The sequence below is a fragment of the Zonotrichia albicollis genome, chromosome 12 (assembly GCF_047830755.1).
Source record: "Zonotrichia albicollis isolate bZonAlb1 chromosome 12, bZonAlb1.hap1, whole genome shotgun sequence".
NCBI classification, from domain to species: Eukaryota; Metazoa; Chordata; class Aves; order Passeriformes; family Passerellidae; genus Zonotrichia; species Zonotrichia albicollis.
Genome location: NC_133830.1, coordinates 17,319,030 through 17,343,766, shown reverse-complemented (window position 1 = coordinate 17,343,766; position 24,737 = coordinate 17,319,030). Strand labels below are relative to the sequence as shown.

At 41.4% G+C, this 24,737-nt stretch overlaps 1 protein-coding gene across 3 annotated transcripts in view; it reads right to left on the bottom strand.

Annotated features, from left to right (window-relative positions):
- Nucleotides 1–24,737, bottom strand: part of IARS1 (isoleucyl-tRNA synthetase 1) — a 96,342-nt gene that overhangs the window by 30,642 nt on the left and 40,963 nt on the right. For all 3 annotated transcript variants that reach the window (XM_074550106.1, XM_074550104.1, XM_074550105.1), the window contains exons 15-21: nucleotides 18,523–18,649; nucleotides 13,777–13,850; nucleotides 12,361–12,555; nucleotides 7,877–7,963; nucleotides 7,104–7,187; nucleotides 3,597–3,744; nucleotides 36–156 (exon numbers count right to left, since the gene is read on the bottom strand). In XM_074550106.1, coding sequence (XP_074406207.1) covers nucleotides 36–156; nucleotides 3,597–3,744; nucleotides 7,104–7,187; nucleotides 7,877–7,963; nucleotides 12,361–12,555; nucleotides 13,777–13,850; nucleotides 18,523–18,649 — 836 coding nt within the window. The remainder of the gene's footprint in view (nucleotides 1–35; nucleotides 157–3,596; nucleotides 3,745–7,103; nucleotides 7,188–7,876; nucleotides 7,964–12,360; nucleotides 12,556–13,776; nucleotides 13,851–18,522; nucleotides 18,650–24,737) is intronic.

Genomic DNA, 24,737 nt, shown 5'->3' with positions numbered 1-24,737 from the left:
AAACACCCCCAGACCCCCTGAGCAAAAATGCATACCTGCCATTTCAGCTTTGAAGAACTGGATGAGGGACTGGGTGAAAGAAAGAATCCATTTATCCATGATGTTACTGCTCTCCTTCACTGTGTTCTCATTGTAAAGGAATTCTCTTCCCTCATCCTATCATCAAAACACAAAGCAGATTTCCAAGTCATCAGGGTATATAATCAAACCTCTGTATCCAATTACCTGTCAGCTAGCACTATTTTGGCATCTTCCCTGGGTCCCACTGGTTTCCCAGCAGCAAACATTAAATTCCAGACACAGCTATGTAAGAGAAGGAGCTGTGCAAAACCTGTGTCTCACTGCTGCCTCTCCAGCACCTTTAACTGCAAAGGAGGCTGGTGATTTGGGCATGTAAAATCAGATAAAAAGCAGCACCAATCCTTTCCCAGGCTCCAGACACGGGCCAGGATCCTGGAATTGACACAGATCCTTCATCCAGGAGGCTCTGAGGCATTTCTAAGGAATTCACTGTGCAGATGGATTCTGTTGGAAGAGCAGGCCTAGAAACAAGACCATTCCTTTTTTAAGAACATGGGACAATCTCAACACACTGAAACACAGATGAATGAAACAACCTGAAAAAACAGGTGGGATTTTTAGCATCCAACATGCACACAGGGCATTTCTGCTGCTTTCCAGAGCACTGATGTTTGCAGCCATCTGAGAAATGGCATCACCTTGCTGGTTCTGCAGGGCCTTGCAAACAAGACCATGTCTGACTCCTTCCCACATTCTTACAACAGGTTGGAAACATGTTTTAGTTTTTTTTTTAATTTACAAACAATATTTAATAGCTGGTTTTAAAAGCCTTCAGACTTTCCCTTCCCTCAGAGTCCAGATGAAAAAATTTGTCTGGATTATTAAACCCAGATACTACAGATCCACTTTCACAGTACAAAGAAGAAGATTCATAGGAAAGAAATGCAGAAGAGGAACAATCCCAGTGTGAGGTCAGCAGTCATTAACCAACTACAATTAAAGGGGGAATCACAGTAAGCATTAAATCATTATTATACCTGATCCAGGACACTGGGATTTTACTTGCACTCTTGCAGGAAGCAGAACACAATGAAGTTGCTTAAACCTAATGAAATCTAATTTAAGCATTATCACATCCAATAGCACATTCTTTTGCCTAAAATGGTGCATAGGAAAGATTTCACTATTTAGAAAGAGAAAATCTTGAAAATACTGAATTACCAAACCTATCTCCCCAAGCACCTGGATTTTCCACTGGGGTTTTCCATCCCCAGTTGAGCTGACACTGCAAGATTTAATGGGATCACAGCAAAAAGCTATAAAGGTCACTTTAGACAACTCAAAGGTCACACAGGATAAACAAATGTATTTTGGGGGTAACATCTAAGTTTGTCTGTTGAATGCTGTGTATGGAACCTGAAAATAACACTTGTTGAATAATAGGATCTGGAGTTAGCAAACTTTCTTCCCCAAAGAGGTTGCTAAAACAGATAAATCCAATAGTTTAAGTCAGCTGTTTACTGTACTGATTTGTGAATGGAGCTGCCTTTATTGATTCAAATGGCAGCTCTCCAGTGCCCAGGCTAACACAGCAAGTGCAAGGTTTGGACTCTTCATTCAGCTCCCACTCTCCCATAGAAGTCTGCACTAAACCTGCTGTCTTTAATTTCAGCTAAAAGATTAAAATTGGTTTCAATAGAAACTGTACAAAATACACATCAAATCTTCAATTTTAATGAAAAATTACTATAAGAAAGAAATTTTAATCTTGCTTTCACACTCAAAGTGTAGAAACTCCTGTCACTCATCCAGCATTTTTAGCAGACTTCAAATGTAATCTACAAGTCTAAAGCATTATTGCTTTTGTGATTTGCCTTTCTTTCCATTCCATTTCTGAATCTTTTTTCTAAGTTGCATTTAAATATAACTTTAAAAAAAATTACTGTCATGTTTTAGAAGACAATCTCCTTGCTGTGGCTAATGTATTCAGGACTGAGTATTCCCAAGTTAAGCATTTTAATGCAGATTCATAATTAAAGTTCCTGTAAATGAGTTAGCTCAAGAAACTGTCACAGCAGCCACTACTGCAAATAACTTTGCTGGCTGATTTGTGCTCAGTGTGTGTGGTGCTGAGCACTGCTCTCAGTGCAGAGGAACCTGCAGCCCAAGTGACAGATCCTGCTGGACAGGGAACAGCCAGGAAAAAGCAGCAGCACTAAGGCAGGATCAGTGGGAACTGCTGCCTCCAGCTGCTCTGGAAACACCACCAGGAAAACCCAGCCAGGTTCAGCAGGGACATCTCAGAAGGATGCCCTGAAGCACACATGGCTTTAACTGGTGTTCCCAAGCAGGTAATTGCTCAGTGTGTCCTGACCCCACAAACACCAGGTCTGGTGTTTCACAAGTCTGAATGCAGCAGCAGCATCCCACAGATGTGAAATAAAAGGGACTCAACAGCACTGTAATCTGAGAAATGAGAGCTGTCATGTCTTGGCAGTCCCTCACCTTCCTCTCATCCTTTCTATTTAATAAGCTTGGTCAAGAAGAGAAAGATGCAGGTGGTTACAACTTTATAAAGCATGGTACAAACAGCAAATAACAGATTAGGAGCAAGTATAATAAACAGCGTGATCTAACTCAGACCAAGGAGTAAAGATGAGATGACCTCCAGAGCCCAGACCTCCCTCCCAGTGTGAATTTCCCTGCCATGGAGATTCCCAGAGCCCTGAAGGAGCAGAGCCCAGGAATTTCCCTACCATGGAGATTCCCAGAGCCCTGAAGGAGCAGAGCCCAGGAATTTCCCTGCCATGGAGATTCCCAGAGCCCTGAAGGAGCAGAGCCCAGGGATTTCCCTGCCATGGTGTGGAGAGCCTGGTTCAAGCATGCCTTAAAGAAAGATAGAAGCCTGCTGTAAAGCAGCCTTTCCCAGGCTTGATCCTGTAAATAATTAGGTTCTCAGCCACCTTTTATATAAACAACAAGACTCTCAGACCGTTCTGTCCTTGGCTACTACTGGGAACAGACGGCCACTCTGGGAACAGATATGAAGGTTTTGAGAACCTTTCATATCATGGTGAGAACACTGATCTTGGTTTCAATAAACTAACTTCAGGTATTGTAAACAAAAGGAGGAGCTGAAGTTTTCTCTACAGCCTATCAGGAGCTCAGATTTTGCAATATGCATGAAGTGAATTAACACGGTTATAAAAAGTGCCTGATTGATGAATAAATCGGAGTCAGATGCTAAATCAACAAAGGTGGTCACTCCCTCACTTCAACACCATGGAGATTCCCTGAGCCCTGAAGGAGCAGAGCCCAGGGATTTCCCTGCCATGGAGATTCCCAGAGCCCTGAAGGAGCAGGGCCCAGGAATTTCCCTGCCATGGAGATTGCCAGAGCCCTGAAGGAGCAGAGCCCAGGAATTTCCCTGCCATGGAGATTCCCAGAGCCCTGAAGGAGCAGAGCCCAGGGATTTCCCTGCCATGGAGATTCCCTGAGCTCTGAAGGAGCAGAGCCCAGGGATTTCCCTGCCATGGAGATTGCCAGAGCCCCCTGCCCTGAGCCCTGCCCTGTACCTTGTGCTGCAGGACCTGCACGTTCTGCACCAGGAAGCGATAGGCGTTGTACCAGGGCAGGAACACATCCTTCAGGATATCCCTCACCCCCTCCTCCTTAAACCTCAGATTTTCTGCCCTTACCACGGGAGAATTGATCAGGTACAACCTGCAAAATAAGAGCACAATAGTTCAAAGCTTAAAACTGCACATACTGATAGGGTTTCACAGGAAAAACCCCAAAGATGGGTGTACTGTAGGCACGTAACAAACTGAACATAAAACCATTTACTTGTAACTGCTGCAGGAGTTTTTCTGCTGCACACAGAATTTGAATTGAAATTTTCTTTTTCACTCTCTGTGTTAACACATGTTCAGGTGCCATCACAGTGTAAAACAAGCAGAGGTTGTGGGGTTCATCTTTAGGATTGTTGGGATAATATTTTGAATTCCTTAACCACTAGTATCTTTCTATTCAATCCTGTTCACCTCCTCAATTATGAAAAGTTTTGGCAGAACTAAGGAGCAAAACAAACCAGGCAAACCCAAGGAAAAGAGGAGAAATTAACATTTTCAAGAAAGACAGCCCCAGAAGGGAACAAAGGCTGTACCTCCTGCATTACAAATCTTGTATCCAAAGGCAGCTCTGAGAGACCAAAGCAGAGGATCCAGGTGACACCAACTACTGATACAAGGGACAGAAATGTCCCTCAGCTTCTTTGCTGCCTCTCAGTTAAAAAAAAAAAAAATAAAACCCACCTTCTTCCCCAAATAAACATTCTGTTTTCAGAAATAAACTGGAATCTATCAAGTTAACGCAAAGAGAAACCAAGCCTTACTCAGGTGTCAGAAAAACTTGAATCCAAACTTGATTTAAACACACTTCATTTAATTTTCCAAATATGAAAACCAAACCAAACATTTTTTCATTTTAAAGATTATGGCATTTTTCAATCCAAATTTATTAACCCATTTTCTCACATTTTTAAACTTCTAAAATCATGATTCTAAACTAATATAACTTTACAGGCACTTCCTTTAAGAGGCTTTAAAATCTTAATGGGGTTTGACACAGCACATTCAAGAATACCAGACCATAAATTCTTCAGGAGAGAGGGATTCTTGCATTAAAACTAATAGATAAAAATAGAGCTGCCAGAATAAACAGACAGTAATGCAGCACAGAAATGGGCTTTTTCAGTACTGGATTTAAAAAAAAATAAAAATACTAAAAAATAAAAACCAACAACATTTTTTACATTTTTAACACAGATTCATAGAATGGTTTGGGTGGGAACAGACCCCAAAGATCATCCAAGTGAATTCATACCTGAATTCAAATTATAAATTTACAGAAGTACAGAACAATTAATGGCAATGAATAGTAAGTCCTTAAATGAAACTGGAATTTAGGTCTGTCCTTCAACCACACCTTCTTTCAACCACAATTATTTATGTGCTACAGTTTGGTGGTGTTGTAGGTTTGTTTTTGGGGGGGGTTGTTGTTTTAATAAAGCAGCCCTACCCTGCCTTACAATATGTAAATGTTAAAAAAAGAGCAATTTCCTCAATTACTCCAATTCAAAGATGCATTTATTGTATGGACAGAGAAACAAAGCCCACAAGAAAAGCAGAGTTGCACAGTTTAGTTACAGCCATTCAGTTACCCACTGGGCAGAAATAAAACCTTCCTCAGATCAAGCCAGTGTCACTGAGTTTGCTGACAATGCATGAGAAAAAAGTGAATTATCTCCTCTTCACCCCTCAAACCAGCAGCTTGTTGCATCATTGCTCCTGCATTTGAAGACCAGGTTGAGAGGAGGATGCAACTGCTCCCCTCTAACAGCAATCCTCACCCAGCACAGAGGAAAGCAAAGCCTGGAAATACCAGGACCAGCAAATTCCTTCTGACTCAGCTCAGCTTGGACAGGTCACCAGCCCAGGTCTCAGCAATGTTAAAATGTAACTGGTTTGTCCTTTCTAAAAGATTTCACTCAGGATTCAAATTTCATGAAGCCTCAAGTTGAGTTGTTAAATTTACTGTGCTGTTATTTCTGCTGTTTGCTCAATTCCATATTCATTTCACCAACTTATATCTATATTTTCCACTCATCTATTTATCAAGCTACTGCTGAGAATACTTCAAAGCTGGAGTTAGAATATACATATATATTTGTGTACTGCAAAAGCTAAAGTAACTCTGCAGGGAAACAGTGCCAAGGAAAAAACCTCAGTTGTAGCTTTTGCTATAAACAGAGAACATCAAGCACCTCAGAAAAGGCAGAGAACTGAATTGCAGAGCTCCTTCCAGAAATGAGCCCAGGCTGCAATGCTTTTTTACTCTCTGTGTGGGTGTAGGTATAAATAAATGTGACATTAAAGAATGAGTACACTGGCAGAAAAATGAATTAGCTTCTTAGAAATTTCAAAAAAAACCCATGAATAATGGAAGTGTAACTTCTGGTGTTTGAGATTTTTTTGGTTTGTTTATAAAAAAGGCAGGGTTGGTTTTTTTTTCAACAGAAACATCACCTGTGATTTAAAAATCTCCAGTATGAGTAACTCCAACCCTTCTCACTCTTATTATTGCAGCTACCAGCTCAGTGCTACCCTGCTACCACACCTTGTTGATTTGTAAAGAGCAACCTTGATTAAATGGAAGAATTCCACTCAACTCTTCATTGTAAACATGCTAAAGCTTGAAACAATTAGAACTTCACATTGATTCTGTTAAATTATCTAGAAGCAACAACCACCTTCCCCAAACAAACACTCAGCTCCCATTCAGCCCATCAGCTCTGTGTGTAGCTGTAAAACACAATGTGTGAGAGCTGAAGGGTTTCTTGTATACACAAGAATTACAGGGCTCCAGAGAATGCCCAAGTGGTGCATTCCTGCAGTTATTAAAATGTCTTTTATGTAGCTTTACCTCAAGGTACCACCTGATGCATGCAGTCAGTGCACCAAGTGACTCTGGAATCACTTCATGTGCTCCTGTAATTTTAATGAACCACTTGAACTGTGTTTAATCTCTGTTTGACCTGGACAATTTATCCACACACATTAGGCTGCTCCACTTCTGCTCTTGTGGTGCCACTGCTGTTAGGTGCAAATAATGTACTTAGATCCACAAACAACAAAGCACTTTCTAGAAAATGTATAGTGCAAACAGGAAACAAATGTTTTGTGCATCATGCATAGACCCTCCTCTAAGCAATGATTTAACAGTGATCTTGTTGTGCTGTTATCAAATATTTTATTCCCATTTTCACTGGCTCAGCTCAGACTATCAGTGCTGGAACAAGCAGATCCCCTGGGCTTTAGGGAGGAGACTGCACTGCATCCATTGCCACTTCTTTGCAGTCATCCACTCCTGCAGCTACTTCTGTCACAGTGGTCTAGAAGCTTCTAAAATGAACTTTTTTTCTGCTGCTAATTGTCAAATCCCCCCCAGCAGCCTCTTGGTGTGGATCTGCCATGAGCAGGGAGCCAACAAATCCCACAGAACACCCAGCAGAGAAACCCCACCTGAGTGCATCAGCTCCATAACTGTTCACAATGTGCATTGGATCAGGGTAGTTCTTCTTCCTCTTGCTCATCTTCTGGCCATCACTAGAAAATATCAGAATGTAGGCATCAATTCTCAGAACTCTTGTAACACTTTTAATATTTATTTTAATGGATAAATAAAAAAGGCCCTTAAAATCCAGCTCAATTTTTCTGGCCTAGTACATTCCTGGTGGCACAGACATAATTCTATGTATCTATATATTAGCACATCCTTTCTGTAGGACTTGTTGAACCTACAAAAACAACTGAAAAAACCAAAGCCCACCCAGGAGGCTCCCAAGTTACAAATCTAAGCAGGAAATCTGTCCTTCCTACCCAAGCTGAGGAAAGATGCACTTGTTTTGAATCAATCCCTCCAGCCCACTGATTTTTTTTTAAATTTTCATTGGAAAATAAAGGGAAACAAATATAATTAACTTTAAATTACATCTAAAACTACATTTATCATCCCCTTTACTCTGCATAACAGGTACAATTTCTTTCCTATTCTTGTTATTCACTTTCTCTCTCCAGGCAGGACTGGCCCTGCTGGGAAGAGCCCAGTGCAGCAGATGCTGGGATGTGTGAGCCTCTCACTCTCAGATGCCTCTTATCTCCTACAGCACAGATATCACCCTGGCAAGTCTTAACAGCTCCAAAGCCCATTTCACATTCCATTTACAATTTGCAGGTCTTATCTGAAACATTCTCTGACTAAAAAGCTGCTCAGGAAGGAGCTGATTGACACCAACCTGGCAAGGACAAGGCCGTTCACAATGACATTCTTGAAAGGAGGCCTCCCAAAAAGAGCAGTGGACAGCACCAGCAAAGTGTAGAACCTGAAACAAGAGACAACACAAATGGGACTTTATAAATACACCAAGCTAAAGCCTGCATGTCTTCATTATAAAATAAATGTGTCATTATGCTGCTTTCCTCTGGCAAAGGTAAAATTTAAGTCTGGGGAACACTTATGTGGCAAAGAGTCAGAAGAGGAGCCATGGAAAGTAGATTTTCCTATTTGAAGCATATCATGCTGTTTGCTAGCTGGGATCTACTAGTCAAGGAAGGCAGAAAAATTTTAATAGGAAGCATTAGGAAGATCATGAGGAAGAAAACTGCAGCAATTTCCCTCTTTAGCAGAAAAAAGGGAATTCTGCCCCTGAACAAGTTTCCTATTTGCTCACTGCAAACCTGTGATCAGTCAGAATCAAACAGAGCACTCAGCACCAGCACACTTGTGTGTGTTGGTGTGTTAATTGTGTGTTCTTCAACCTGGAACAATGGAACACAGTATAACAGTATAAAAACAAGTTACCAAAAATGAGAGAAGCCTCCTTCCAATGCTGCCAAAGGTTTGACTGGAAGGAGGTTGTGGCTGCCTGCTTTAACCAGCCATCACTAGGAATAAGAGAATGTTCCCCCAGCAAAGGGCAGCAGTGGTCCCTCCCCATTCTATTGGATGTGTTTACAATCACTCTATAAACTTGGACACTCTGGAAATCAGTGCTGGAGCAAGCACAGGCACCTATTGTTCACAGGCTGATATATGATTATATCTGGGAAATTAAGTGGAAGTGCAGGATGATGTGATAATTTCCCACTCAGGAGCCAGAGCCTTCACCAAAGGAGGGCTGTGTGAGCTGCTGGAACTGCACTGTTGGTAATTACTTTAAAGAAAGTAACTGGAGGGTGGGCCACAGCTTTCCTGGTTCAAAACAGGCATCACACTGACAACTGCTTAGCAACCTTCAAAGAGAAGGTGATTATAAAAAAGCTATAATAAGGCACGGGAGGTTATGTCTCAGAACTATGTATTTGCATGAAGATTTAGGGGAGAAACACTTCATGGGGGGGAAAAAAATCCATCTGTATGTTCCAAAGTTGTTTTTATCAAAAAGCAGCCTATAATTGCAAAAGCATTATTCTGACACTTGAGGGTCCTCTGCAGAGGTTGCTGTGTGCATTTATTAAGTGACTTCCATGACAACTCTGATGTTTATCTCATCCAGACCCCTAACTCTCAAAATCACCTCAACTCAGGCTGCAGGATACAAATTCTCTTTATTAAACTGCAGTTTAATTTCATGAATTTTAAACAATACTCCTCCATCTGCACACAAACATGTGCATTCAAAGTCCCTGTATTGATTTAAAAAAAAAAAAACCCTAAAACACAAATATCTGACTATTAACTCAGGTGACTGACACCTCAAGCCTACAGGGCTGGAAGTTCATTACAAACACAGCAGTTTTTCCTCTGTACTTACTAAAAAGTTCCTCACTGACAAACTCCCAGCACTTTCTGCAAACTGGTCACAAATTCTCCCATTAGAGCACCAAAATTTGCAGGTAAAAAACATAAAGCAGAACCAACTAGGAGAGATTTCAATGTTCTTTAGGAATTGCTAATTCCCTGTATTAGGAAAGTTGTACAGGCAGACTGTGGGCACTGAAAAAAAATGCATCCAAGGATACATCACAAATTTTATGTTCAAATTGTCAAACCCAAAGAGCCTCAGCATGAGGTGCCTTAGCTGATGACAGCTACAAGACTGTCTCTGAAAACCTGTGATCCACATATTCTGATGGAACTCTTCAGATTCCTCCTCAGGTTGTGCTTTTACAATTCACCTCATTCACTCTGAATATTTTAAAGCAGTGTCTTTCTGCACCTTATTTTTGAAATATGTTGTCCACAGACACACTTGTTTCCTGAAAACTTCCTCAATTACTCTGCTGCTTCACCTTCCATTCCCCAAATCTCAGACTGTTCCTAGGTATGTCCTTGCAGATAAATACCTGCCACTCAACCAACAGTAAAAAAAGCCATAACAGGGACAGGATTTCACTCTTTGCTCTTTCCACCAAGGAGAAAACAGGGAGGGAATCTTTTCTCCATTTTTTTCTTGAACATCTGTGGATAAATTAATGATCCTGTGGTTCATGCCAAACCCCCCAGCTTTGAATTCCCTATGGGCCACCACATTCTGACCACAACCATAAATCTTTGCTACATTTCCCTGTACAGAGGCAGAGCCTTTCCTACCACTCTGCCCGGACTGCCAGTCTTGCAACCCAACTACTCTGAGATTTTGTCCTGTTTCTTTAACAAATATAATTCATGTGGTTCTCTATCCATGCAGAAAGTCATCAAAAATATCACTTTCCTGGACAATCACCTCCTTCACATTAATTTTCCCCTTGTCTCCCTTGATTTTTTTCTCCTCTTCTGTGGAGTGAACCAGAAGCCACCAGACCTGCACCTCCTGAGCCTTTCCCCACCTCCCAGTCCTCACTTCACAGCAGCTGCAGTCTCTGACCTGACACAAAACCAATCTCCATTCTCAATCTTCACACTTCTAACAGGATGTGCCAAATACAAATCACATCCTGTGCTCCCAGCACTTCAGAACTCACCCCTGCTCCTTGTTCTTAGACCTCACATCTTAATTCCTCCTGCCTCTCACAAATCACAAGTGCTCCACTACAAATCCCCCAACACTCGCTGCTGGCAAAGCCCCAGCTCATTAACAAGCTGGGAGAGGTGGGAGCAGCAGGAATTGAGGAGGGTGCTTTGATTTCCCACCACAAACAGGTGAAACACACCTGGCTCTGGTTCCAGGAACTCTTACACTGATGTTAAGAACAAAAAGCCCCAGACTGAAAAGGGAGAGCCTCCTCTTGCACCCTGACTATGACACACAAGTCTGAGGGCTCACACCAATTATCTTCATCTTGAGTTCCTCCATTAAAATAGAAATTTATTTCTAATTTTTCCAGATGAAAAGAATAAAGAGAGAAAACTAACTTTTTAATTCTCCTTTTGCTACCCAACAGTATTTGATTGTTTACTGAGGTATTAGCTAATTTTTTGCATCACAATAAAGGGGTTGATAAATGAAGACATTTCACTACAGTCATGAAATTTAGTTGTATTTGGCACCCTGCCTGCTTCGGTTGCTTGGTTTGTTGGGGGGTAGAGGAGTGGGCAAAGGGAAGTGCCAACTGTATTGCAGAGGAATTTATTTAGCTCTAATACCTCAAGTTACTGGATGGAAAAGTTCTGCTTGGACAGAGTCAAATTCACTAGTCCAGAAAATACAAAAATTCATCCTCATCTGTCAATTTTCACAATCAACCTCAAACTTCAGACATGGACTAAACACTTTGCAATGCTAGAATTAAAGCTGTATGCAGGCACACAAGTATGTATGAGAACATTAACCACAGAAAATCAGACAAAATTTTTCATGGATGATTGAAAAGGATTTATCCAGAGTGAAAGAAGCAGATGTAGTTTACAGCTGAAAGCTTTGACTTTTTTGTAAACTATAAAATCTTAACAACATAAGGTTTGATTTAGTTTTTTTCTGCACTCATACAAAGCCAAAACTCAATCTTAGGGTAAAAGTTATCAGGCTATACATTGGCTTGAAATCCTCAACACATTGACTTCCATTTCAAATTACTCAAGTGCAGTTCTGTCTCTAATAGATAACTCAAGTTCTGTGATCATTCAGCTGCTGAGATTTTTCCTTACTAGGCCTAAGATGTGCCCTATTACCTACTGATGTCTTCCATAACAGCTGGGAAGTTTTCTTGCAAATATTGTATTTCTACAACAACTTTTTCATCACCAAGTTTTAGACCACCTTGTGGTTTAGTTTAAAAAATTAATTATACACTTACCTGTACAGAAACAGTCAAGTTATTTGAACAGCATTACCCAAAGATATGAAAGTATTGAAGCCATGACAGTTTAAGTAGAATGATAGTGGATTTATCACGGGGTGAAAATTAGATTTTTGGAGTTTTTAGAATGAGGGTTCAGGGGGCAAGATGGCAGAATCTGGCTGTGTCAAGTCCTTCTTCTTCCTGGCCTCCATCTTCTGCTGTGATGTTGGCACTTTTAGATTGGTTTAGAGTAGAAGCTCACTGTCTAAATAGGTGATGGGTATTGGGAAGTTATTGTAAATATTGTACATGCAGTTTTCAGTATGAAAAGACAACACCACTCCGGGGGTGGCAGAGTGCCTCTGTCTGTCTTGTTAGAGTGGGGACAGGAGAAAGAATTTTATAGATAAGGAAAATAAACAACCTTGAGACTGAGAAATGAAGAGCTCTGACTCCTTCTTCAAGCGCTGGGCTGGGAAAAGAGACTTTCTAACACATCTCAGGGTCACTGTGACCAGCTAGAGTGCCGAGCCCCCCGAGCTAACAAAGCAGGAATTACCATCCCCGTGTCTGGTCGATGCCCTCGGCGATGAAGTCGGCGGGGAAGGCGTCCTCGAGCTCCCTCCTGCTCTCGAAGGGGTAGTGCACCTGCGCGTAGGGCATGCTGCCGCTCTCGAACCAGCAGTCAAACACCTCGGGCACGCGGTGCAGCGCGCCCTTCCCGCGCCGCGACGGGATGTGCAGCCCGTCAATGCTGCAAACCAGACACAACCCACCTTGAAAAACCCCCTTTAAAGTTCAAATGGTTTATTCAACCTTAACAGAAATACAACAGAAACACCCAGTCATCTTTGTTTCAGGTGTGCTATGTGTTTCTGAGTTGCCATTGCTGCCATGTCACGGATGTATTTTATAAAAAATCCTTTTGTTAGGATTTGTTTCTCCTGAGAAGCTGAAAGGCCTCAGAAATTAAATATAAACAGTAATTATTAGCTGCTGTGGAATGCAACATGTGCATATGTGATTGGTCTCATGCGTTGTTTTTAATTCATGGCCAATCACAGTCCAACTGTCTCACACTCTCTGGTCAGTCACAAGATTTTATTATCATCCCTTTCCAGTCCTTGCTAGCCTTCTGATGAAATCCTTTCTTCTATTCCTTAGTATAGTTTTAATATATCATTTTCTTTTAATATATCATTTTCTTTTAATATATCCTTTTCTTTTAATATATCATTTTCTTTCAATATAATATATATCATAAAATAATAAATCCATCTTCTGAAACATGGAGTCAAGATTCTCATCTCTTCCCATGTCGAGGTTACCTGCAAATTCAACACTACCAGAAAGAAGATCTGAATTAAATAATATTCTCCCTCAGACATATTCTTTCCTATGTCTATTGAACAGAAGTGATCCAACATTTAATTTAAAGTGAATCAGTAAAGGAAAATAGTTCTTGGTCACATGAACAAACCCTCTGAAGAATAAAATGTGCAATGATGTCCCAACCTGACTTGATTTCCCTGAACCCAGAGAAGTGCATTTGGTGTGTCATTTCACCAGACTTTAATTTCATGCACATTTAGTGTTATAGATGTATAATAAGATGATTTGCTCTCACAATTCAAAGATAACTATTGTGTGAATATTAAGCAAAGCTTTAGTGATGTACAGTTATGCTGTTGTAGTTCAGATGCCCTCTGTTCTCCCCACGGTTCCCTTTCCCCCCTGTATTATGACCATCAGACAGTGTTCCCTTTAACAGTCTCTGTAATTTTTTGTATTAACAGTGTTCAACAAGTGTTTTTCAACAGAAAAAAAGAACCTGACATTTATGTGTTAATCACAAGTCCTGTTACAACTTTTTTATTCCCTAAATCTGTTTCCCAGGGTTTGAGCAAAAACAACCCAAGGTTTTTTTGTGTCTGATTATCTATTTCTAATACCCAGTGGAGTCCCTGTGACTCACCTTTCTCGATGCAGATCTGTCACTTTGACTCCAGTCAGCTCCTCCAGTTCTGCCATTGAACCAACACAAACCACCTGCAGGAGAAATTACAGAAATTTAGCCAGTTATTTGTACACAGCAGGTTTGGTTTTTTGTTGTTTTGGGTTTCTTTGTTTTTTTAAAATATCAGACAGGAGACTTGCACTATCTCCTGTAGCAGTTAACAGAGCTGGAAAAAAAACAATACAAATTTTGTACAAGGGTCTCCTTCCTCAAATGATGTTAAAGACCACTGCCCTGATTTAATACATTTCATGTCACAGGAACTGGAGACTTGGAAGCAGCAGCATCTTGGCAGGTTGTCAAAAATTGTGGGGGGCTTCTCCAAACCAAACACAACCAAAAACCTCTGAAAATTCAATGGCAGACTTTTACACAAACAGGAGTATCAGACCCCAGGTTCCTCCCCTAAAGTAAGCAGCTCACTATCCATAAGGGCTCCATTCCAGGCAGACAAAACTGTACATGTTAAAGGCTTTTTATTTAAAGTGAAGAAAGCATCACAGCTACCAAAGGGGTTGCTAAGAAAGACTTTTCTTGGTTTTGTTGCACCAACATGCTATTAAGAAAAATGCTGATTTCCCACACCAGATTTGCAATGACATCATGAAAAAATTATTCTAAAAAACTGTACGAGAAAGCAGAAAAGCAAAGCTTTCTTTGCTTTAGGTTTTATTCAAATGGAGCCCTCCCAGACCCTGTGGCCTCTCTCATCTGCCAGGACTCACGAGCCACAAGCTGCAGCACAGGCCTGGATTCTGGAGATGCTGTCCCACATGCCATCCTTCCCATTTAGAATTGCAACAGAAAAACCCCAGGGTCTGACAGATCTGACAGGGAAGGAGTTAAATGTGGCACCATAAAGAAGCTGTAAATAGGCCAGACGTTTTTCACATGAAATAACTTTGGAAGTTGCTCTGAAGATACAAAAAATCAGAGCACTGCTCAATTCCTTGAGCAAGTCTTAAACATATGCATATGTATACACATGGAAATTGTGACTAACTGAAAGGTTTTGGTGTATTTCATTCCAAAAAATTCTCATGAATTACAGAAAAGACAGAAGCTCAGTCTGATTTGGGTTTTAAGACATGATTTTCCCAGTCTGATTCAAGTGCTGATCTGCATTACTAATCACCATTTGCTATTGTTAAAGTACTTTGGAAATGTGATGTTTTCATTCTTATCTTTTTTTTTTCCTGTAGGCAATGAGGCAGGACAATGATTCCACTAGCCAGGTACAAGAGGCTGCAGAATGCACACAAACTACACCAGGGCATTGATTCCAGGTGAAAATACATCTTCATCAACAAACTATTTTAAACCCAGATCTGTTCTTCATTCATGTGGCCCCATAAGTAAACACAGAGGCTCAAGTGAGCAGCAGCAGGTGCTTAGTTCAGCACTGCTGGAGGAAGAAAAGGTATTAATAGAGAAATGGCTAAAAAAATGCCCTTGGATACAACTTCACCTTCACTAACCTTTGTATTTGAAAATACTTTCACACTAAGCTCTGGGAGAAAAGCTGCTCATTATTTGGTGCTTTTTGAACAAGTTCTTCAATGCCAAAGCAAAATTCTGAATATTGATGCACAACTGCACCCAGAAATCACTCATGGAAGAAATGAAAAATCCATCAACGCCCAGAGTAACACAGATCTCCCCCACTGAGTCAGAGTGCCTCTGTCCAAGGCAGAAGGAAGGAGCTCCTGTGTCCCAAGGGGAGCTCATTAGACACTGAAAGGCAAGAGGAGAAAGCAGCAAAGAGATGCTAATCAAATTCCATCCCTCATTAGGCCCACCCCCTCGTTTCTGCAAGGAGCACACACAGGCTGATGCTCCCCAATTGAATTCCTCAATTAGATGGGTCCTGCTCTGGATCCATCCCTTCAGGAGCCATGAGCAGCCTGGGCCCTCTGCTCTGCCCACCAGGCATTTGCTCCTCCTCCATTTTATGGTTCACAGCAGCTACAGAAGCAGCTCCACCCCATCCAACAGCACATGGGACCTGACATGAACCCACAGGTCAAGGTTAACCCCTGCCAACAAAATGAACATCAGATCCAGGATTATCCATGTCCACAGGAGCACAGATCCATCCAGCAGCAGTCATGGATCTCAGCCTTCCTCTGGCACAGCCCTGCAGTCCCTGCTGGATAAAAATGTTTGTTTTTGTGGGTTTGCCATTTCAGCTGTGCCCAGGACCACAGCTGGAGGAAGGAGTGCCCACAGAAAGGCAGAAGCCTGCAGGGTACGGCGGAGAGATCTCCAGAAAGCATCTCATGAATATTCAACAGGGGAAGGAATGGCTGTTACAGAGGGCCAGAAGTGGCCCAGAAATGCAGCAGGAGAGGTTCCCTCACCCTCAGGACAGCAGAGACAGAGCCCTCTCCTTGTGCTGGGCCAGACTGAGGGCACCCAGCCCAGGGCAAGGTTACCATGGCTGACAAGCCAGGAAATAATCAGGGAACCTCCACAACATCACTAAATACTGAACACTATCATTTGTATGCAAGGCCTATCAAGTGAGCCCATATCTGCTTTACCAACTTGGGTGTTATATTAAAAAATTTTATTATCTAATCCAAATGAGATGTTTTCCTCCACTGAGGAAATGGTTGGAATTTGAAAGCTTAAAATGATAAACTGTCTGCAAAAATGTGGCAATAAACACAAGCTTCAGAATTTAACTTCCATTATGTGTCTCTATCTGATAATTATGCTAAAAGAAAACTAAAATAAAACTGTGCAAAACCAGTTATTGATCTGTAATAAAATTCACTTTAATACCAATTAATTCACCTTACTGTATATTAAATAAGGAATTGTTATTACTTCTCCAGGATTTAATATGCAAAGCATAATTGCATGCAACAAAGTGTTCTTCTGAGAGCAAGACATGAAGAGGCTGCTGTGCAATCCCACACCAGGCTGCAGCAGCACTGGAGTCAGGGAATTCTGAGGGAATATCATTACTGAGAGAGCAGATGTCACCCAGGCTCTAAGTTCCACATCAGTTCCAGCCCTATTTGTTTTTCAAGCCATATCTCACACACACAAAAGAGAGAATATTAAAAAAAAACCCCTTAACTTGAAATTTAGCTCTGTTCAGAAGCTGTACTCAGCTATTAAAGCACAATATTCAGGCTCTGGAGCAAACAGAAATGTGTAACATCTATGGATAGAAATAATAGACCTGTTGGTATTTCCATCATTATTCAGAACACTGAGCCCTGAGGAATATTTGCAGCTCGTTTCAAAGGAAAGGTCAATCTTCCAAGTTAGACATCATTTTGTTATTAAAATCTAACAAATCAAACCTAGAAAAGCAAAAAAAACCAGTACACACAGGAATACAGATATGGGGAGACTGGACAGAAAATGAAATATTATTAGAGGCAAGGAGTGGAAGTAATGAAACCTTTACACAATCTTTTTCAGCTGCAGAATGAAACACTCAGCCACAACACTGAAAGCCTTTTTATTACCTAAAAGAAATTGTTATATCAAACAAGGGGCTGAGCAATGTTGGATGAATGTGAAAGAAAGCGTGTATAAATTGTCAGTCCTCAAAGTAAACTGGAACTGTTATATGAGAGGCAGAAGCACTGGGTTTGTCAGTAATTTACAAGCACACTCACAGCACAAGCAGAATCCAAATGCCAAGGCTTTCTTAGATACTTAAATCCTAATTGCAGGAGTATCTCCCTGCCTACCAAGATTCCCAGTGAAGAGGAAATAAAAAATGTTTTATGGTGCACATCTAAGCAATGGCAAGTTGAAGATCATAAAATACTTCTCTAGCAGATGTTTTCCTACTCGAGGTCTTTCAGGTCTAAAATGAAGAGTAAAACTTTTTCAAATCAAGAGAGAGAAAACTAAAGGCTTGGGATGCTGCCATCAGTATTTACCTTCCCTGCACACCCTGATACTGATTTCCATTTTCTACTTCTTGCATGAGAGAGGCTTTTCATGTATGTCTAGTGGAACTAACCCAATGCAAAAAAAAACCCAACAAAAACCCACACCAAAAAAAAAACAACAAACCCACTCTACCTTCAGAAAGAATTTTAAAACCATCAAAATGGTGTTAAGTGTTCACTTGTGCTCTCTGCATTACAACAGAGAGCACAACTTGACAAAGCTCATTTCCAGCACTATCATTATACATTTTCATCATTCCACTAGATTAATATTTTTACAGTCTGCCACATTCACATTTGTGGCACTACAAATATGTATCTTTGCTGTTCTGCTGTGGTGGACTGGCTTTTATGCCTTCAGCAACTCATTTGGCTTGAACTAACCAACCACCAGAATATCAAAAGCAGACTTAAAGGAGTTCCAAAAAAAAAAAAAAATTCTCCTCCTTGCCATTTTCTCACTGCATTTATTATTTCCTTTAGATTTGCCATCACTGCAAATTCTTCTGGGAAAGACAAGATTAATTTTAATGTAAAAACCAAGAAAAACTGCTTGCAGTTCTCAAGCAAAAGCAGGGAATACCTGTACAGGCACACCAAGGCACCCATAAATATGCACAGATCTATCACCTATTACACACACACAAATGGGTTATACAGGTTTACTGTTCAAACATGTAAATAGCACTTCAGGCTGCAGTAGTCAAAGATAGAGCAAAAGAAGCAAACAAACAAGCACAGGCAGGGGTTCTGCCAGCTGGAAGCTTTCATGTTGCTCACTCACCTCCTCCAAATCCTCGCTGACCCACAGCGGGATGGGGGTGCCCCAGTAGCGGTTCCGAGAGATGGCCCAGTCGCGAGCGTCCTTCAGCCAGTTCCCAAAGCGCTTCTCCCGCACAAAATCTGGAACCCTGGGCCAAAAAACCAACAGTGTTCATGTAGCACTAGTGCCACTTCAGAGAAAGCTGGTAAGAATTGGTTCTATTTGACTTTATCCACCAAGAAGTTCATTTCAGCATTGATTGACTTGGAGCACGTTCATGTTACAGCTCTGGTTGCTGCAAGGCCTGTGGAGGTGCTCCAAAAAACACAACATTTGCCTTCTGATCTCAGGTGAGCTAAAGAAGTGACAAACACCAGGTTCATTTTACCATAAAGCAACTCAGGAAAACATGGCAACATCAAATAGATTCATTAGGGATGAAAACACAGCCAAAGTGCTCAGGACAGTCCAACACTGGAGGGTTATGGCTAAGGGTGATCACAACACTACTGCTTAAATTACATACAGGAAGAAATTTTGAGGTTGAATGAAATTCCTATGATTAAAAAGCCTGGAGCAATAGCATCAAAAGGCACCTTGGATTATGTGTGGGCATCCAGGTACATGAACATTAATCAGGCTGATAGATCATACAAAAAATCCTTTCCACGCTATTTATCATCTCACTTTGAATTACCCAATTAAGAAACAAAACACGCCCCCCAACCACAGAACACTATCAAAGCTTGCTAAAACCTCATTTTGAGCACTAATGGGCACTGAGGGATGGTAAAGACAAATTATCATTGTATGAAAGTGTCTTGGAGCTCAAAGGTTAAGGCCAGAACCCAATGTTCCAGGTTGTGCTAGGTGGCCTGATGCCTTGATCAGAATCATTTTCTCCCACAATATAAAAAAACAATTAACTATTTACCCAATGATTATATGCAGATGAAGGAAAGCAATGGGTTTTACAGTCAACAATATGCTCCCCTTGTGCCTAAAGGTGCATTTCAAAAGACCAAACTGAAATTAAACTCACAGAAAGAGCAACCTTAAGACAGTGTCAGATGCACAGAAGCTGTGAATGAGCAGCTCACAACAATAAAGCAGCTCTGGAACCGAGATTTTAGCAACCCATGGCAGGTTTTGCTGGGTTTGTTTTCCCAGTCTAACCAGAAAGGCGCTTCCCAAAGTCTGAGCTGGATTAGGAGAGCCACAGGTGCCAAAGGGGGAGCAGCCAAGCTACAAAGCACACAGGGTCTCTTCCACCTTTTCTTTCTGAAGCTCTTGGTCCTCTTGTCAAGTATTTCTTTTTAAAGAAGATTTTTAATCACAGATCAGTCTCAAGAGTAACAAAGATGAAAGGCTCCTTTAGAGGACAAATTGAAAGAATGCATTCATATGACACATTGAGGTAGGATTTGGCCCATAGCAGGAGATTTATGAAATAAGTGTGAACAAAAACAAAAAAAAGGCAAACTATTGATGAAAATAAAAGCCACTCTCTTTTAAAAGTTTTACCCATGATGAAGCCAAGTGGAGATCTAAAGGGTTCTTGATGGCAGTGTTGTCTCAAGTGGACAAAAAGTACCCTTAAAAGCATCACTAAATATCAGCCTGAGGTTCCACAGCTTCCCTTGCTATTTCTGGAGTTACTTTCAGCCCAGAGTTGTCTCCTGTAATGCTTCTCGAACAAAAATCTAATATAAAACAATTTTAAACAAACTCAGTGAGTCATGTTTCACATGACATGTGCAGCCCTGCTTTGAAATGTAGAATGTATACAGGCTTTCCCAATTTGGTTCAGCGTGGGACTCATTACTGTTAACTCTCTGTGCTGACCTTAGGAGACCCTCTCTCCAAACACAAGTGGAAACTGTACAAAGTTCATTAGCATTTGCCCAACGTTCCACTAATGTGGAAAACTTCTCTTTACATCACTCCTAAACTAGTTTCCATTTTTCAGAAGTTGTTAGACACTGATTAGCTGAAATTATTAGTCCCATTTAACATAGCTAGAGGCTGAGACAATCCCCCAATGACATTAAAATGCTAAGAGTTTCAACTCTGCCTCCTCAAAACACGCCTGAAAAATTAATTTTATCCCCAAAGTGGACATTAACCACAAAAATGTATGTGGTGTGATCTCTCTCTCTGAGCTATGAAAGCATATAATTTACCTCTTCTGGTAAAATTGTCTGACCCTGCTGCCAGTTTTCAGTGGAACACGAAACACAAACCACTTCATCTCCTACCAACCAATTTTGGAACAATGATCTGTGGCTCTTCAGAGGAACAAGGCAGGAATAACAGTGGCACAGGCATCAAGTCAAACAGAAAGAGCCTGTACCTAACCCGTTCTGAGCCCATCACTCAAAGGAAGTGTTACTTAGAGCAGCTGGGTTTGCCTGTGCAGAGATGCTGCCCATGGGTGCTGCCCAGGGCAGGCACAGCCTCCAGCTGGGATCAGGCTGGAAAAGGGATCTGCAGCAGGAACAGCCATGCCAGGCACAGCCCTTCCAGTCTGGAGCCCATTTCTTTTACTTATTCTCACTAGATTTAGCTCCAGAGAGCTCAGCTTAACACATACCTACATATCACAGGGGAAAACATAAAATCAGAGGCACCTTCAACTTAAATATTTCCCTAATACTTAAATATTAAATATTAGGCTGGAAAAAAGAGTACTCTCAATGATGTTGTTATAAACACCTGATCTTTATTTAAACCAATTCCAGGTTAGTGTTCTTATAGAGTTTTTCAGTTTCTTTTCATCCTACTCTTAGATATTTTCTTGGTATATTTCTCCTGTTAAATTTTCATAAAGATACCATCCTGCCACAGGAATGTATTAGTTGAGGAAACATTTTTTACTCTTCCACCTACACAAGGCAGCTGGAAGAGAAATGAAAAGCCCTCTCCCATATAGCAATGCACACATTTTTCATGTTTAACCCCACATCCATCACAACCCCCTTCAGGCTGACACACAAAGCTCAGGTTCCTGCTGGTGCCCCCTGAGTTTGGCTGTGCCCAGTTGTGCCTGCTCAGAGCCCTGGATGGCACTGGACACCTTCACACCCCAGAGAGGATCAAACCCCAGCACCCAACTGCTCCATGAGGCTGCAAGTGAAACATCAAAGCAGCCCCATCTCTCCCAAAGCCATGGGGCTGCAGCTCCTCAAAGTAAGCTGTGAGAAAATGGGTTTTTTGGGTTGGTGTTTTTTTTTTTAATTTCCCAACTGGCCTACAATTTGTTTGACCTTCAAATTTCTCTGCAAAATGACACAGATAGGATTTCATACTTCTTTCTCTGACATTTAGCAAGGTTGAGGAGACTGCTGCCTCAGCAGGTCAGGGAGCTCTTGATTCATGGCTGTGGAACAGTGTGGGACAATTGCAATTTCTCCTCTTGGCACCCAGGACAGGGCACTAAATAAACTTCAGCATGCAGACACTGCAGCAGTTGGAAAGTTCAGGGAACTGAACTCCACAACACAAAGGAATAAATATTGTTTTGCCAAATCATACATGAAAAAGATTCTGAATCAAAGTACATCAGTTCCAACCTGTTTGAATGCTCATGTCTATCTTACTTTTCCACCATCAAAACTCTATCATATAAGTTAGAGATAATGAAAATTATTCATGTGCTGCAGATTTCCGTGTCCATTTTTGGCTGTTTGTTCCTATTTTTGAAGCAGATGTGGGGTTTTGCTTAATTCATGCATTGCTAAGTCCTCTGCACAGTCAACTCCCACATCCTTTCTTGGTAGCTACTCATTTTCTTCGTGTCTAAAATAAAAATTCCATTTGACAAGCCAGAAAAACCCATGAAGAGCAAAGCAACACCCAGCCTTTTAACAGCATTTATTAACTTATTACAACAGGAACCATCTTCTTTGCCTTCTCAGTCTATGCACCTAAGTGACACAAGCAATGTGGGCATGGATTTGAAAACAGCAAATATTGACCAAGCTCAATCTCAGAGCAGAACTGAGTCTGCTGCCAGTGAGCTACCACAGGCTGAGCAGTGGGCTCTCAGCACCAATAAATACTCAAAGAACAGCATCAATTAAATAAAGAAATTTGCTTTCTGACTCTTGTCTCCAGAAGAAAAATGTACAGGATGCAAATAAAAAAACATTCTAAATTATCATATCATCCAGAAGGAAACTTATTAAAAGGATGAAGACATCTGCTCCTTATCTGTAGATATATTCTGAGGTGTATTTCTTGTGCTCATAACACAACTGCAAATACTGAACTGAGCTCCTTATTCCATCTGAGAGCTCAGGTGTGCTCTGAGCTGCCTCACCGTGCCCCAGTCACAGGATGCAGGAACTGCCTGAAAGCAGCACCATCCCTCTGTTCTGTAAACACCAACAGCACTGCCAAAATAAAACACTGCCCCTGCACAAGCCTCGTGTTTTAGCGTCAGCTCAACATGAAAAGCTGTTTCAGATATTACATCAAGATAGGCTAATCCTTTCTCACTCTTCATTGTCATGATATTCCCTGCAAAACCACAGCACCTTTATGTATTGGGTAAGATTTACTTCATAATTGCTAATTAAAGGAGTTAAGACTGTAAAGTTGATAAACAAAATACTACCTTAAGCAGTGGGAATTAGGGGACCTAATACCAGATTAAGAACTCTAATGCAGCTTTGGTTCTGAGAGGATGGTCCCAGATCTGTCCTTCCTTTGGCAAGCTGGTAACTTTTTAAGTGCCACCTGAAATCAGGAATCAGTTTTAAGTCTGGAAAAGAGAAAGTTACTCTTGCAGAAGATAGCTGAGTTGTATCAGCAAACTCAAAGGTGATGAAGTAGTTATTCTGTGTCATCTAACTAAATATGTACAGATTTATTTAAATTCCTAGCATACCAACGGGGGGGTTTATTTTAGGTGTAGAATTTGGCTTTCTTTTTAAACATTAACCAACTCTTAGAAGACAAAGGCTTAAATTCCATTATGTTAATTTACTCTAATAACAAGCCTCCTTCAACATGCCCTCAAATTGATTTTTAATGGTTTTTAATTCAAAGAGATAAAATAAGCAACTATTCACGACCTTCTGACACTTTAATTAGCACCAATCTATATCATGGACCTAATTAAACATGGGGGGAGGGAGGAAAGGTCAGTGAGTGCCAGGCAGAATTTCCACTGCAGCAGCTCTGCTCCTCAGCCCGGGAGAGCTGCAGTGGTGCAAGCCCACAAACCCTGCTCATGGTGCAGCTCACAGGGGCTGGCTGAGCTGTGCTTTCCATCATTTTCATCTCCCAACGTTTCTCTTGGCTGCTCTCTCCTGGTTGCCATGGCAACCCCCACGTTTGGTGTGCCTGCAATGCTGCTGCAGCCCCGCCAGCGGCACCGCTCCGGCCGCAGCCGTGACCTCCAAGGCTGGCACACACACACACACACACCCTGACACCCTGCTGCACCTCCCTGCCACAGCCAGGCCCCTGCTCACCCCGATCAACTCCTTATCTTATCAACAACCCTGCAGCCACAAGCCACGGAGTTTCCTTGGGGATGTTCTAACATTCGCTGGCACAAAGTATTTTGTAGGGCATCAGCACCCAGGATCCGTCTCAATGCACATTTATCAATGTATTTGCATTCCTGTGACAGGGGCACACATTCTACACACTGCTCATGTCACAGATTTATCAGATGCTCAAGGAAATTGTGCTGGAGTTGCTTAGTGAACTGGCACTTGGGGGGTTTATTTCAGCAGCTTTTCCTTGTGGCCCTTCAGTGGGGCTGGAGGTGCCTCTGCATCCATGGCATCAGCAGCAAGCCCTGCACCAGAGCCTCAGAGAGCAAACAGCAAAACTGAGGCACAGCAGAACAGCAGCCATCAAAACCCACTGAACAAGCCTCCAAATTCACTTCTAATCCTCAGCCATGTCTGCTAACAGACAGTAATAAAACCTTCTCTAAATTAGACAAACACAAGGCTAACCCTGCAGCAATTTTTTCCACCTCCTGCTGTAGGCAATGGCAGTAATTTGGATTTTTCCTCGGGAAATGTTGCCATCTAGTGACTCTACGTTGCTGTACACATCACAATTGCTACTAGAGGGAGGATCTCATCTGTAGTCACGATTCCCCAGTAAGAAAAGTGTGACTGATGACTCAAAAAGAAGAGTTACAACTGCATGGTGATACTAAAGAAAATGAAAAAATCTACACACACCATAGATTTAAAACTGTTCAGATGAAA